Genomic DNA, 15,100 nt, shown 5'->3' with positions numbered 1-15,100 from the left:
TGAAATTAATTTCTTTAATTTCACTGGGAAAAAAAAAACATCAGTAGTGTCAGTAGCTAAGTGCACAAAAATGCCCAAAAAACCCAAAACATTAAGCTACATGAATAATAGGAATAATAGTTGCATGTTATGTATTACTTTGTTGGATTTAATTCAGTTTATGAAGTTCACTGAATGTGATCTACAGCCACAGTTTTCTCCTTCACTGACTTCATGCTTTGCTTACTTATCCAAAGCCAAGTTGAAGTAACACCGACCTGTTGGATCGCAATGCTGACAGAATATTTCAGCTTCCTTTCCATCTGAGCTGTAATACCCATTTATTTTGTATCTCCAGCTGCACTAAATCGTGTGTGATTCTTTTGCTGCTTGGGCTGTTGTCCTTTTATCCATAGCCAAGCTGGAATCACACTTTGCTCCTACTTCTCAGATCCAGAGGGGCCTTTACAAGCACGGGACAAGAGGCAAGGAGTAACCCCCTCGCCTCTGCTATGCAGAATTCAAGATTGGGCCCCCAAAATCTCTCAGGTTGACAGGAAATGTGGAATGAGTTTCCACATCAAATAGAGGACTGAGGAGCAGCGTTTGTGTATTGTGAAGGAAGGAGCGAGGACTGAGGTGACGGAGAGGAGGTCAGAGCGTCATTCACGCCTGAGTGTCAATCCTGATTTCTTAGAGGGGAGTGTGGACACAGGAGTGCAGCGTTTCTCTGTGTGCACACCTGAGTTTGTGAGGTATACACTGAGGCATTCACACACAGAGAAAAAGACAGTTTGCGTATTGTGTTTTTTCCACGGTGAGGTCGGGAACACAGTCTGAGCAGAGGAGCGGGCAGGAGAGTGGAAAAGTGAAGAGAGCGACTACTGAGTGAGAAGAAAAGATGAAGTCTAGATCGCCCTGTCAGTTTATGATTAGTAACAATTGAAGTACAAATGAAATGAGAAGAAATCTCCATTAATGTATTAATGTTCTTTGTAGATGGACAGATGATAAGAAAAAACACACACAAAGTCTCAAACAGCATTCACTAGATAACAGGAGGGTTGAACATCATCTGACCAGAAATATCATTTTTTAGGAGTCCACTTTGCATCTTTATTCCACCATGATCTTTTGCAGCTGTTGCCTTTAGTTTGTATTTGTGAGCTGTCATGCACTGCTAAAAGAATTTGTCTCTTTATGACCTGCAGTCAGCTGAGACTGAAGAAGTCACTTGGATGAGTGACGAAATGTTTCTCCCACTAAAAACGCTACGTCCAGATGGACAGAATAAACTTTTGGAGATTTACTTACCTGGATGATTGAGCATGCATCGAGATGTCTCTTTATGACATACAGTGGACCCAACATCCCAGTTAACATGAATCAACATTTGTATAGAACATTAAGTCCATTCAAGTTGTATTATTAACCCAGCAGTGTAGTTGACCTTGCTGTCATACTTTAGTCAGTTTGGATTGGTCCGGTGCAATTGACCCAGATTTATAAGCTTTAATAGTGAGCAGAGTTTATTGTTTCTGGCAACCCGCAAACAAACTCTATACTCTATTCGAAAATTAATTTAACATCTATTTGATAGATAGATAGATAGATAGATAGATAGATAGATAGATAGATAGATAGATAGATAGATAGATAGATAGATAGAAGCGATTAAATGCTGCCATCTAGTGGATCATTTCATCTCTGCAGCTGTAGCTTTAGAAAAAGCTTTACAATAAAGTGGGGCAAGTAAAACGGATATTTTTGTACCACAAACACATCACAAACTTTTCAGCTGTGCACTCACATTTGTTGTAAGCACATATTTCAATCATCTGCAGAACCTGCTGATTGGTGGGACCATGCCTTTTCATATTAAATGCATTTTTCTGCTTTTCCACATACAGAGACTTATAGAAACTGTGTCCCACATTTTTATTGGCTCTAGCATTCAAAAGTCAACACTGCAGGGCACTTTTCTTAAGTCTGAGAGCTGGGAAAGCTGCCACTGTGGGTGCCATACAAGTTAATGTGTCACCTTTTACTGTCAATGCTAAATTCAACAGGGAAAATTTCCGCTCAGAGGCATAATTTATGGCGATTTCTGGGGAATAAGATGAAACCACACACACACACACACACACACACACAAGGAATTGCAGCAGTGACGGCCAACCAAAAACTGTGACAGAAGCCACAGGAAGGCAGTTTTCATATAGTTTCTTCTTCCTCTCATTATTCACAGTTTTTTCATTTTTGGGGAGAATATTTATATGAAGCGTTGTTTAATAAGATATATGCAAATCTATCTTCATTACAGTGAAACCTAAAGGTTATTATCTGAAATACAAATTAATCAGTTAATTAACAATTACTGATAACAATTTGAACAGACAACACTCGACTTAATTTTATGTCATTATTTACATACAGAAAGCATTTAAAAAGTTGCATTTTTATAAAACAGTGCATTTATCTTCCATACGCTTAAACTGTGTAGCTGCATATTTTTAGGCCATGATCTAAAACCAAAGTGTTCCTAACAGCAGTTTGTGTTTGCAGGAAGCTTTTAATCCTTTCTGTGTTTTATTTTAGAAGACACTGTCGCGGTTACACTTAGACATGGCAGATTTAAATGCATCAAGAGTTTTCTTTACTAAAAACAAAACAAACAAACAACAACAACAACAAACAGTCTGAACTTTCCCGAAAATGGTTCCTTACAGAAATTATTTCTGCTACAAGTCTATAAGCACCACTTAAAACAAACTCTTTCGGGGAGAAGTTCTTTGGTCGTTTATGGCTATTCGTGGAACTGAAAATGTTTCTTCTGCACCTTCATTTTTCAGACCACTTCCCAGCGTTACAAACGTGTCCCACACAAACACAGGCCACTCTTTGTACTCCACAGTTTGCTGGGACCTCTTCGACTACATCTGTTATGTTATGGCATTTAATCAAATCACGTGAGCTTGGCTTATGATCTTTTTAATGGCGCATTGTTCTCTGGAGAGAGGGTGAACGTAGAGTACTTCACAGCTAATTTGACCCAATCAACAAGGCCGCTGTCTCAGTTCAAGTAGGCTAATTTTTATTTCATGTGGCCTCTACAAAATATATTGTAGCATTCAAAAAAATCTGCTTATAAGCAAAATCAGTGGACGTGTTGTAATTTAATACATGCAGCCCGTTTCTGTCTGTTTGTGAAGGAGCTGCGAGTCTGGCACTCGCCTGGGAACTGGCTGAAAAGGACTACGAGTGATCCGGTGTTTTGATGTCTCGTTCGGTGGAAACACAACCGACAACGAAGAAAGGGGTGGGAAAAGAAGTAGCCTGATTTGTCACCTTCACACATTATAGCTGACAGAAGCGTCACTCCCACAACTTCTCCAATACGCTTCCACTGCGCGCTTTCATGCTCACCAGGAGGCGGCGCGCGGTAGAGGATGTGCCGCAGACTGGAGCTTCAAATCAGTAAAACAGTGCCGGTGTGTCGCTTCGCTCCTCGTAGTGCGGACGCCTTACACTGTATACGTTCATGAATATCACTATGACGGGCACTATTAAAAACAAAACTAGACCCGGATCAGAGCAGCCGTTCTGGCGCTTCAAGGTGTTTCCAATCATTTTAATTTGCCCCCCTCCCTGCTGTTGATTAGTAACACACGTGTTTATAATTTCAGGCCAAAATAGTTACCATAAAATCAGAGTGAATTGCTTCGAAAATTATCTTAAAATGAAAGAAAACACGCCCACGATAAGTTTATTTCTTCACCTGCGGGTGTCTTTGATTCATCTTTCCATTTTAAGGTTTCTGGAGCATCTCGTTGTCCGCAGCTGAAGACAAGCTGTCTCTCTGGTCTAAACGGGGCCCATTAACGGGCCATAGGGGATCAAACAGACACCTATTATCCAGACAGCCATTAACAGGTGAGCAGCACATCAAAGCCACGCGTTCGCAAAGCCTGATCGCGTCTGTGATGTGCAAGAGGATGCCACGCAGGGGGTCGTGTTGTGTCTGCAGAACTCAGGTATAAAATCCCTCTGACATCATGCCTGCTCACTGGATAATCGCCTGGGACTCACTCACGGAAACTTATTTCCCCTTTTAGCTGCGTGCTTCGGACACAATGGCGTGCGGGTTGGATTTTACCAGTGGTAATTTTTCTGAGATCATCACGTTTTTCTCGGAGCAGTTATGGCCTGATGCACTGACTGACAGCAACAACAACGGGTCGGCACAGCGCTCCAGCACGGGTAGGTGGACATTTATTTATATTTGCACATTTAAAATGTGATATAGTTTAAGGCCAAACATCTGTGGGCTGTTGACTCTGCAAATTAATTTCTGCATTAAAATGTAATTGTAAGTTTTAACAAAACGTTTTGCTCTCCCTCTGAAGTGCACCATGTTCCATACACGATCAACTCGAAGACAAAGTGCCGCCGGAAGCGCACAATATTCAGCAAGGCGCAGCTGAGCCAGCTGGAGAGGGCCTTCTCTGCTACACCCTACCCGGATATCAATGGGAGGAAAACCCTGGCCACTCTAACTGGACTACCGGAGTCTAAAATTCAGGTAGGACACGTGCGACCTAAGGCTAATTTAGACAACGTACACATGTTTTGTTGACTAAGAGTTTCATGTAATTCTCAATTTTCTTCAGGTTTGGTTTCAAAATCGGCGCGCACGCTTCTTCAAGACCAAGAAATCAACTCGAAGAGCCGCCAAACCTTCACAGGTCAGGCACAAGACACCGTGCAGTCCTCAGGTGGCTTCTCCTCCACCTCCTAGTCCCAGCTTTGCGTCTCCAACAGGCTACCGTGTGCCCAGTCTACCTCAGTCCACCAGGCTCTCGTCAATCCTGGACATCCAGGCCAAGTCACCAGACGTTCCCCAAATTTTTTGCCACCAATCCCAGGACTTCACCAGCTACTGCCAAGACATGTTTCCATACGATGGGCTGGATGAGTTGGATTTACCAGAGGACTTTGAAGCTTTTCTCAATGCACGGGGGGTACAGCCAGCAGAACGTGGCCATCCTGTCCACAAGGAAGACATCCAGAGTCTGCAAGGCCTCCAGGCTCTCTCCAGCTCTATAGAGACCCTGGCCGACCTGTCGGATCTGTGCTTCCAGGACCTGATGGTCCCCAGTCTGCCCAGCTTGGACAGCTCAATGATTGACTATCTTTTGGCATGACTGACAAAACGGAGAGCAACATAATGAAGACCACGACATGAATGGGTCCACGTGCAACAACACGTCCGTTTGTGTAACAGCTACGAGCCAGCCTACAGCAGGAAGTCTGCTACATCAGTGTATCCGTTCTCACACCCATACGTCCACGCTGTGTCGCCAGTTGCCGTGATGGTCTCCACTAGTGTACCCATTCAGTGACGTCGCGGTCTTTCAAAGTGTTGCGCTAACATTTTTTGGACAAAGGTGCCGAGTCTACCTTGGGGAGGTGGTAACTGTGACTTATGCTATTCGTTATCTATTTAAGAAACACCAGTATGATGCACATCAGATGATTTCACATGTCCTTTTTGCTTTTTATTATTATTTTTGCACATAGTTTGTTTTGAATGGGGTTGCAAAGATAACATTTAGCACTTGACTCAAAGCTGTCCTTTCTGAGTGGGCTTCAGCGGGAAAAAGTAAATGAGACACTTGTTTCTAACTGAAACTCGGTACCCGAGTTATGTTACAAGGTATGCCAACTGTTGTGACGGGGAAATGGGACACGAATGACCAGATCGCCTTTTTGGGGCGGGTATATTTCACGATTTTCATGGCAGGCCGTGGAGATCTGTAATGTAAATAAAATGCATATTACTATTAACATAATGTTATGTACATATCATATATTTTACTAATAAATGTATCCTGAACGAGGCTCTCAGATTGTGTTATCATTCATAAACTCTTCTCGAGGTCAGTAATCACGTGGCGCCGTGGCTTAGTTGGTTAAAGCGCCTGTCTAGTAAACAGGAGATCCTGGGTTCGAATCCCAGCGGTGCCTTTTGTTTTCTGTTTTGATGAAAGTAGACTTTTAAACACTCCCATAACATTAAATGTTGCGACACTGACGCAAATCAATTTCTATTCATTTTTAAACAACCTCAAGGGAGTGTGTATTTTTCTTTTTTTTCCCACTGTTGCACAGTTCGATAATATCAGGTTATGTTAAAAACATCTGCAGTGGTTTATAAATCACTTAAACCTTAATACAAATTTCCTAATGCCTTTTCAAAGTTGTAGCACAGCTTTTTATTGTATTTATTTTGATCTATTTTCCCTTGTTCCGGCCTATTGCCCAACAGAGGGCGCTCTTTTCCCCCTTTTTCTTTTTTTTGTACAACTGTGCCAGTTACCTGAAGAGGTCAGCACAGGATTACGGCAGCCTCTTGTAGGGATACTCATGAATTCACTGAACAGAGGCCTGTATGTGTGCGCGCATATTCAGTTGTATGTTGCATTTGTAAAAAAAAAAAAGGGTCAGGATACCCCAAAAGGTTGATTAAGTCCCTCTAGATCAGGGGTGTCAAACTCAAATACACAGGGGGCCAAAATTCAAAACTGGAACAAAGTCGTGGGCTAACATTAATATTTACTGAAAAAAAAATCTTCCTCCAGACATAAGAATGAATCTTTTCTTATGGACTCAAATAAGTTCTGCTGGAAAACTGAATATGGAACAAGCAAAGCTTAATACTAAACAATATATATATTAGCTGTATAATACCAGTAGGCCAGCTCTAATAGTAATTTGGTATGTCTTCGCGGGCCAAATTACATTTGGCTGCGGGCCAAATTTGGCCCGTGGGCCAGAGTTTGACACCTATGCTCTAGATACAGCATTTTCAGGGGGAGGAAGGTTTCCCTAAGCTTATAAACATTACATCTACCCTAATTTATGTGTAAAAGGAACCGCAACTGAACCAAGGAGTAAATCTTTCACCATCTTCTAACTCTGTAAATGAGTTATTTGCACAACTTTATTGACACTTGAAGTTAGTTTCATACTGACCTAAAATAACACCATAGCTAATATATATATATATATATTAATATATATATATATATATATATATATATATATATATATATATATATATATATTATATATATATATATATATATATATATATATATATATATTAATATATATATATATATATATATATATATATATATTAATATATATATATATATATATATATATATATTAATATATATATATATTATTAGCTATGGTGTTATTTTAGGTCAGTATGAAACTGTAGTCTTTAAAAGATTGAGCAAATCTGCTGTAAGCTAAGATGGATGAGTGGTGAAACATTTCTCCCACTGATAACGCTGATAAAGGCTCGGTGTTGAGGTTGGGCATGTAGACATGATGCATGGCTACAGATCACATTAGGTGTGTGTGTGTAATCTCTGCCATGTGGTCAAAAATATCAAAGCACTCAAGCACTGAAATGTAAAGTTTATTAATTTTGAATAATTTCAGTGTATCCACCTAAGAGGCCATTGGAGAGGTGTCTATCCTGAACTACATGCAAGGGTCAAAGGTGTTGTCATCATTAGCCCCATATGGTAATAGTCAAGACAAGTATTTATCTCTTTTCTGCCCTTGATGCATCAGGAGCAGCAGCTTCATGCTCACAGCCCAGCCAGTACTTTGCGATAGATCGAGGATAGGGAGGGTAAGCGGCATCCACACGTTTTGTCTGCAGATCCACTCTGTAGTACTTATCTGATATTAAAAACAAAAAGGAAACACACAAACCAAAAGGTGTTAAGGAAGAATAAAGAGCTGTTTTTGGAAGGATTTTGACTCATTTTTGTTTCAGTCTGATTTACCCTTCTTGAAGAAGTACACATTTTGAACGGGGGTGCTTTGGTACTCCTGCATGATGGTCTCTTCAGAGCTGTCACTGTAATCACCGAGGTCGAACAAATCATAGAACCAAAAGTCATCGTGGCGACTCTGCCTTCTTCGCTGTCCACGCCTCTTACTGGGCCTCTTCCTCCGACTCTTCCACTTCTTTGCGGTCGGAGGTGAAGTTGGCTTGGGAGTGGTGTAGACTCGTCCCACTATGGCAGCATCTATAACGGGCCTAATACCCCGCCAATCCCTGCTGATGAACCGAAGGTCTGTTTGGGAACTGGTAACTGCTAAAATACAAAAGTCATGCAGATGGAGAATAAGAAAAAAAAAAATCTGAAACATACAAGCATAAAGAGACCAAAGTCCTTACAGGATCCTCCAAAGAGCTCAGTGAAGAGATCCTCCCATGCGTTATCGCAGAAGAGGTCTGTGTATTGTGTGAACAGCACAGAAGGGGAGGACCTGCTCATCTGGATGCACTCCTCGTGGGTAGGCTGGTGCTTGAACTCATATTGGTAATACCGGTCCCCTGAAGAAAAGAGAAAAATCAGATTTCAGGATTTTACTCGATGAGAGAGAAACAGTGAAACTGTCCGTGGAGTTGCCGATACATTTTTAATGATATACAAATGCAGATAAAACCTTGCCATCTGCATTTGCTTCCATCAGATTCTGTAACTCTAACTCTTTGCTTTGCCTCTGACTGCTTTTATTGAAAACTTTAACCTCTGTGCTCCACACCAGAAAGCCTGGGTGTCCTCAGACTGCTCTTTATAACCTGCTCATCTTTACAACTTGCCGTGAAATGATCATGCAAGGAAATTGTAGAAGTGTAGGTGAAGTGTAGAAGGAAAAGCACCAAATGTTACAAGTGAAGACACTGCATTAAAATAATAAACGAATATAGCAGTGCTCTGTTTGAAGTCATCACTTTAAGGGTAAGTTTGAGGGTAACTTTATCTAGTACAGACAAAATAACTTGACTTTCAGATAAATGCGGTGGGTTAAACATTTCCTAAAAATGTAAAATATTTACAATATAAGTAAGTACGTATTCAGCTCCTTAACTAATTATTAACAAAATGAAGCAACCCTCCTCCTCTCCCCCCCCCCCCCCCCCCCACAAAAAAACATGAAAACAACTTTGTTTATTAATTTGCTTGTTTTGTGTGATAGCGTGCTACTTCCCTATTCTTGCAAAAGCCATTATATATTCACATGCAAAGTCATCTTCCTTAGTTTTATCAGATCACGAGCAACACTTAGAAACCCCTGCTGTACTTGTATATCATAAGAAACATTATCACCCATTAGTACAAATACCTTTGAAGAAGTAGGCCTTCTCCTTGCCACGGTGACTTGGTGCTGGTATGGCAAACGCAGCATCGATCTCATCTGGTATGCCATCAAAGCCGTTTGAAATAAGCCGTGGATAGTCCTCATCCAGGACGTCACCATCAAATCTCCAGTATTGGTTCCCCTGAGAGAAAATGGAGCCCAGAGCATTGAAGTTTGAGGATACCGCTGCGAGGGAGTGTTAATGAGGGCAACAGACTACTCTCCCTAAAGAAGGTTTGAAGTCTGAAACATTCCTAATCATCATCTTCTTCTTCTTTTTAGGGGTCGCTGCAAACATCTCAGTCAATCCTCTGTCCCACCAATCATCTGCACGTCCTCTATCACTACATCCAGTAATTTCCTGCCTTAAAGCTCCATCTTCACCATCTTCCACTATCCCCCCGCCGCACATGTCCAAACCAACTCAGCCTTGCCTCTCCAACTGCCTCTGATATACTCATTTCACCATTGCCTCCAAACCATATATCACAGCAGGTCTCATCTTGTAAACATTCCCTCTTTCTCATGCTGCTACACTTCAGTCACAAATCACCTCTGACACTCATCTCCACCCACTCCACCCTGCCACCTTGTCTCTTCTTCACCTCTATTGTGCACCGTCTTTTACTTTTGATTGTTGACTCCAGGCACTTAAATCTCCTCTCATTCACACACATATTTCGTCTTGCTTCTACTGACTTTAATTCATCTTCATACCGCCACCTGCTCTCTACTCTCACTATAGATCACAATCTCATCTGCATAGAGTCCATAGAGACGCCTGCCTGACCTCATCTGTCAGCCTGTGGATCCCCCCTGCAAACAAGAAGAGGCCCAGAGCTCATCCCTAATATAAAATACTGCTAATACTTTGCATAATTAAAAACTTTTGTTAATTAGTTGAGAAGAACACCGCTTTCTCTCCACGTTTCTTATGTTTTTTTTTGTAAGGTTACTCCATTTTATCCAGCTGAAGACCACTGGCAGGGTATAGCAAGAAAAAAATGCACAATTCTTCTTCATATGCACTGTACAAATAACCGAATCAATAAGGTCACACATCAATATTATGAGTAATGAAGCGACACCATTTTCTAGCAACACTCATGCCAGTGTGGGGCTGAAGAGCTTTATTTCTGCCATAATGTTGGATAGTGTATTTGATCTGAATTATTGCACGCAACAGAGTCACTGTTTGAGTATTTCACAGTTACAGAGAAACGGTTTAAAACAATGGGACTCATTTTGAATTTTCAGAGGCTTAAAAGAATAAACAATAAATGTAGCTCAATTAAACCTGAAAACGCATGCACACCACCAAAAAAACACACACACATTTGTATGAGGTGGAGCCTTTTGTGTACCTCATCACAAAGAAATATGGCAGCTTATACCTTAAAGATGTAGGATTTCCCCTGGCAGTTGATGCGTGTGAATGCAGCACCGATGGGTCCACTGATTCCCCAAACGTCCTCGATGAGTTTGGGGTAACCAGGAAGGATGGACTTATCATCCAGCTCAAAGAAATATACACCTACGAGGAAGAGCAGACTCTGGATCAGTGTTTACATCAGCATTCAAAGAGTTTCAAATCTTGCAGCAGGATAATCCACAAAGTTTCCACGAATGTGTACTCAAGTCTGATTTTGGGTCTATGTTCAAAATCCTGCAAATATGTATTCATTTATCGTTTACTTTTTAAAGAAACACATTCTGTTTTCATTGAGCAAAAGCTCCTTCAGCATTTAAGTTCCTCAAACAATTATTATCATTTTTATTTTAATTTTGGATGAAATTGAAAAGCCTTTGCCTCCTTTTCTTTAATGTTTGGATCTTTTAAGGTATGAGACATTATTAACATTCGTTTTTAACATAATTTACACTTTTAGGCTTCTGATTATAACTTTCTCCTCTCTGTATTGGAATAAACAGCATTGCTGAATAATTGAGGAAATTAAAAAGAGCTGTGAAATTTAAAAGAGAGACATTACACAATGGCAACAAAGTAACAAAAGTAAAAGTAGAAATAAACTGTTTTATATAATAGAAATCCTGTTATGTGATCAGGATTACCTCTAAAAGCGTAGATTGATCCATTTTTCAGCTGCAGAAAAGCATCAAATGCCCGCCCACTGCAGGGCACGGCATCAGGATCCAGCGGTAGTAGTGTGGGCCCCTGTGTGACGTTGGGTGTGACAGTCGGTATAACCGTGTCTGAGGTTGGCATAAAAGTTGCTGTGCTCGGGCTCAGGCTCGGGCTCGGGCTCAGGCTCGGGCTCGGGCTCGTCTCTTCCAGTGGTTCCTCAAAGACATCGCCTCGAGAAACTGAAGGTAGAACATGAGGTTTTGTCAGATGGTGACGTTTCAAAGGAGAAGAAAATTCAAACTGACTCTTTAGTGAAACTGTCACACAGCACAGCACTGACCTTTTCTGGGGCAGATGGTGTAAAAGTCCTCACAGCAGCTTCCATAATACACACACATGGAGTCACACTGACATTTGCTCTGTGGGCTGAAGGAGCCGCAGCGACCTACACAGGACTCTGTGGGAAAGTAGTTTTAGTGTGAGATATCATGCAGCGTGTAGACCTGGTCTGAGTTTACCATTCAATAATCAGTGAAACCAGAAGTAATCAGACCCTTTAAACACACCAGCTGTAAAACCATCCAGATGAATTATCAGAAAGATACGATATAAAGTTAGGATTAGATTCTTCCTAATTCATCACTAAATAAAATATTTCACATTGTCAATGTTTGAAATATTTACAGTTATTTACCAAGGTTAACTGAATTTGAAGAATTGGGACACGAATAAGAGGGAAGAACAAAATTGTGTTTTGGGTTCAAAGAGTCATTGAAATCAATTCATTTATATATTTAAAGGGGAAAATGTGTAAAACGCGAGTTACAGTTACTAAAACCATGTTCCCACCTATCAGCCTATGACAGGGATTCTTTCATTGATTATGGTGTGGAATAGTGGATGCTATAAATAGTCCCTGCAAGCTCAGGCTGCTCTATTTCTACCATTTTTTCACTCTTGGCTCTGTGTGATGTCACACAGCTCTGGCTTATAGTACAAAAGCTCGATTCACCTCCCGTTCAAACCTTCTGTATGCATAAGGCAGCCAATTGGAAGAAATATGAATTAAATAAAGGGAGAGGAGCATGTTTCAGAGGGAGGATAAACTGGAAGTCTGAGATAAAGAAGGATATTTTAAAACTGAGTCATTCAAAGCATTTTCAGTAGAGTCCAAGAATAAAAAGATTTAATTAGAAATTAAAACAATAAAACAAACCTCTAAGAAAACACCAGGATAAACTATTAATATACACTATACTTAGATCAAGTGATCTTTTGCTTTTAGCTGTACCAAGGTCGAGGCTGGTTCATAGAGGTGGTCAAAGGAGCTTGCAAAGAAAAGAGGTTCATAGAGGTGATCGAGCATTTGCAGTTGTAGCGCCCAAGCTGTGGAATAATTTACCCCTACACATCAGACAGGCTCCCACTGTCAATCTTTTTAAATCTTATCTTAAAACGCACTTTTATTTACTGGCTTTTAATACAGCATGAGAGTTATTTGTTAATTCATATTTGGTGTTTGCTGTTAATACTCTAAGTTGTTTTATTAGGTATGTTGTATTCCTGTACAATTTTATTATGTATGTTGTATTCTTGTACAGCACTTTGGTCAACGCTCTTGTTGTAATTAAATGTGCTATATAAATAATTAAACTATTAACTAAACTAAACTATACTGCCAAAAGTATGTCCCATCTTGCATGGCAGCTGCATCCAAGCCTTACATCACCAAACGTAGTTTAAACCACGCCCCCACTCGATCTAGAGAAGTGAAGATGTGTTCTCCGAAGTGATGAATCATCCTTCTCATTCTGGTGGACGAATCTGGGTTTGGTGGTTGCTAGGAGAACGGTATGTGTCTGCATTGTGTCAAGTGTAAAGTTTGGTGGAGAGGGGATTATGGTGTGACGGTTGTTTTTCAGGCGTTGTGCTCAGCTCCTTAGTTCCAGTCAAAGTAACTCTTAAGGCTTCAGCTCACTAAGACATTTTGGATATTTTTCATGCTTCGGGATGGCCCCTTTCTGTTCCAACATGACTGCGCGCCAGTGCACAAAGCAAGATCCATAAAGACATGGATGTGTGAGCTTGGTGTGGAAGAACTCGACTGGCCTGCACAGAGTCCTGAATTCAACCCAGGCCGTGTCATCCAACATCAGTGCCTGACCTGACAAATGTGCTTGTGGAAGAATGCTCAAAAATCCCCATAAACACTGCTAACATTGTGGAAAGCCTTCCCAGAAGAGTTGAAGATATTATAGCTGCAGAGGGTGGAGCGACATCATAATAAACCACATGGATTAGGAATGGGATGTCTCTCAAGTTCATATATGTGTGAAGGCAATGAGCAAATGTTTTTGACAATATGGTGCATTTTGTTTCATCAATAGCTACACATCAAAATCAAGACATTATACAAAACTTAAAAATATGATCTATCGTGTCTAATAATTACAACTGCTATCAACAATAATACAAACTGCACATCAAAAATGTTAAAGTTTTACCTTCTGCAGCAAAGGCGGTGTCCAACAAGAGGACGAGGCCCAGCAGAACTACCGCTGGCTTCATGTCGGCTCACAGCAAAAATCCCCCAAACTAAAACTCTGAAGGTGTACTATTCTAAAATCCTGCTTACTAACCTAAACCACTAGCTGGGTTTGAGCTCGGTGCCCCACTTTGCGGTTTAGTACTGTGTGCAGCTGATCAATAGATATTTTTTAGAGGCTGTTGACCCCGCAGGCTTCTGCTGTCCTGACTGGTCAATACTCTGATAATCATTAAGCTGATCTCTGTTCCATCTGTCCTAGAAACATGCTACAGACCAGAAACATGAACACTTTATGGCTTTAATTTGATGTTATTTAGTAAACCTATCACCCAGTATAATTTTATAATGACTTTAATTTACTTTATGAAAATGTTATTAATTATAGGTTTAGCTGGATGCTTCTCAATATGAAAATGGTTAAAACACAGAATTACAAACTCAACTACAAACTGAAGGTGTCTCTTGAGTCATAAAGTAAGTGTGTGCACTGTATTTTTAATTTCCGGGCAAATTTAGGATAATATCTAAGCTCAAACATTGTAACATGAGGCCTGTCTTTGTTCTCTATTGATCCTTAAACACACACACTGACTTTTTCCCCCCAATTAAGCCCTGAGAAGAAGAAAAAATGCAGGTGAAACCTGTGGATTCCCTCCTTTCCAGTTTGGATTATGACCAAAAGATGGGAGTTGATGACTAAATTCAACACCATGGAACAAGGCAGTCAGCTTGCAGACAGATTAGAGCAATATTAATGCTTCCTTATCGCTAGCCTTGAAGTTTCCAGGTATTTGTTAAACATTAAAAGATTTGAAAGGAGTTTTAAAAAATTGTTTTTTCTTTAAGGTTTAAAAGGAACAAAGTCGCAGCTGAAGAAAGTTGGTAATTTAGGTCAAGATTTAAACTGCCCAAACAATAAGGGAATCCACGGATTTAGGAATGTACTCATCTTTCATGCAGTGCAGCAAAAACAGTCCATGTGTGGACTTTGATTATCAGTGAAGCTTTTATCACTTGGCAGTTCTTATGTTGCTCTTGAGTCCAATTAACAAGATCAATAAGCAAATCCGAAAAACCACAGAAAGTGTGCCGAATCTAATCCACAAAGATCTATTTCGGGATCTAGCAGCAAAGTGTTGGACTGCCTGCTGACTTTTCTACTTCCTTTGATGTAGTGCAACTCCATGAGCCTGATTGAAAAGCCTGCAGCCAGTCTGACAGAAAACAGCCTCCCGGAGTTTGTCATGACA

At 40.5% G+C, this 15,100-nt stretch overlaps 2 protein-coding genes and 1 non-coding gene across 4 annotated transcripts; 2 read left to right on the top strand and 1 right to left on the bottom strand.

The window, feature by feature from the left end:
* The first annotated feature begins 4,097 nt into the window (after positions 1-4,097).
* On the top strand, positions 4,098-5,183 carry LOC148100930 (uncharacterized). The gene is made up of 3 exons (XM_087846880.1): positions 4,098-4,239; positions 4,386-4,561; positions 4,650-5,183. Exons 1-3 carry the CDS (start codon positions 4,113-4,115, stop codon positions 5,181-5,183), a joined length of 837 nt encoding a protein of 278 aa, XP_087703006.1. The 5' UTR covers positions 4,098-4,112.
* Positions 5,184-5,932: 749 nt separating this feature from the next.
* Positions 5,933-6,006, top strand: trnat-agu (transfer RNA threonine (anticodon AGU)). Its single transcript has one exon. It is a non-coding gene; the product is annotated as a tRNA-Thr (tRNA).
* A 1,455-nt stretch (positions 6,007-7,461) lies between these two features.
* On the bottom strand, positions 7,462-13,996 carry vtnb (vitronectin b). 2 transcript variants are annotated; one of them, XM_006784882.3, is made up of 8 exons: positions 13,807-13,996; positions 11,643-11,759; positions 11,290-11,541; positions 10,611-10,750; positions 9,202-9,358; positions 8,249-8,407; positions 7,851-8,165; positions 7,462-7,743 (listed from the first exon to the last, which is right to left on the bottom strand). In XM_006784882.3, exons 1-8 carry the CDS (start codon positions 13,868-13,870, stop codon positions 7,604-7,606), a joined length of 1,344 nt encoding a protein of 447 aa, XP_006784945.2. In that variant the 5' UTR covers positions 13,871-13,996; the 3' UTR covers positions 7,462-7,603. The 2 variants fall into 2 exon arrangements, with proteins under 2 accessions (XP_006784945.2, XP_006784946.2); XM_006784883.3 differs by having other exon boundaries at positions 7,851-8,162.
* Between the last annotated feature and the right edge of the window lie 1,104 nt (positions 13,997-15,100).

This window comes from Neolamprologus brichardi, chromosome 10, assembly GCF_056152115.1.
Source record: "Neolamprologus brichardi isolate AB-2024 chromosome 10, ASM5615211v1, whole genome shotgun sequence".
Classification (NCBI taxonomy): Eukaryota; Metazoa; Chordata; class Actinopteri; order Cichliformes; family Cichlidae; genus Neolamprologus; species Neolamprologus brichardi.
Note: the sequence above shows the minus strand (reverse complement) of the source record. Positions and strands in the feature narration are given on the sequence as shown.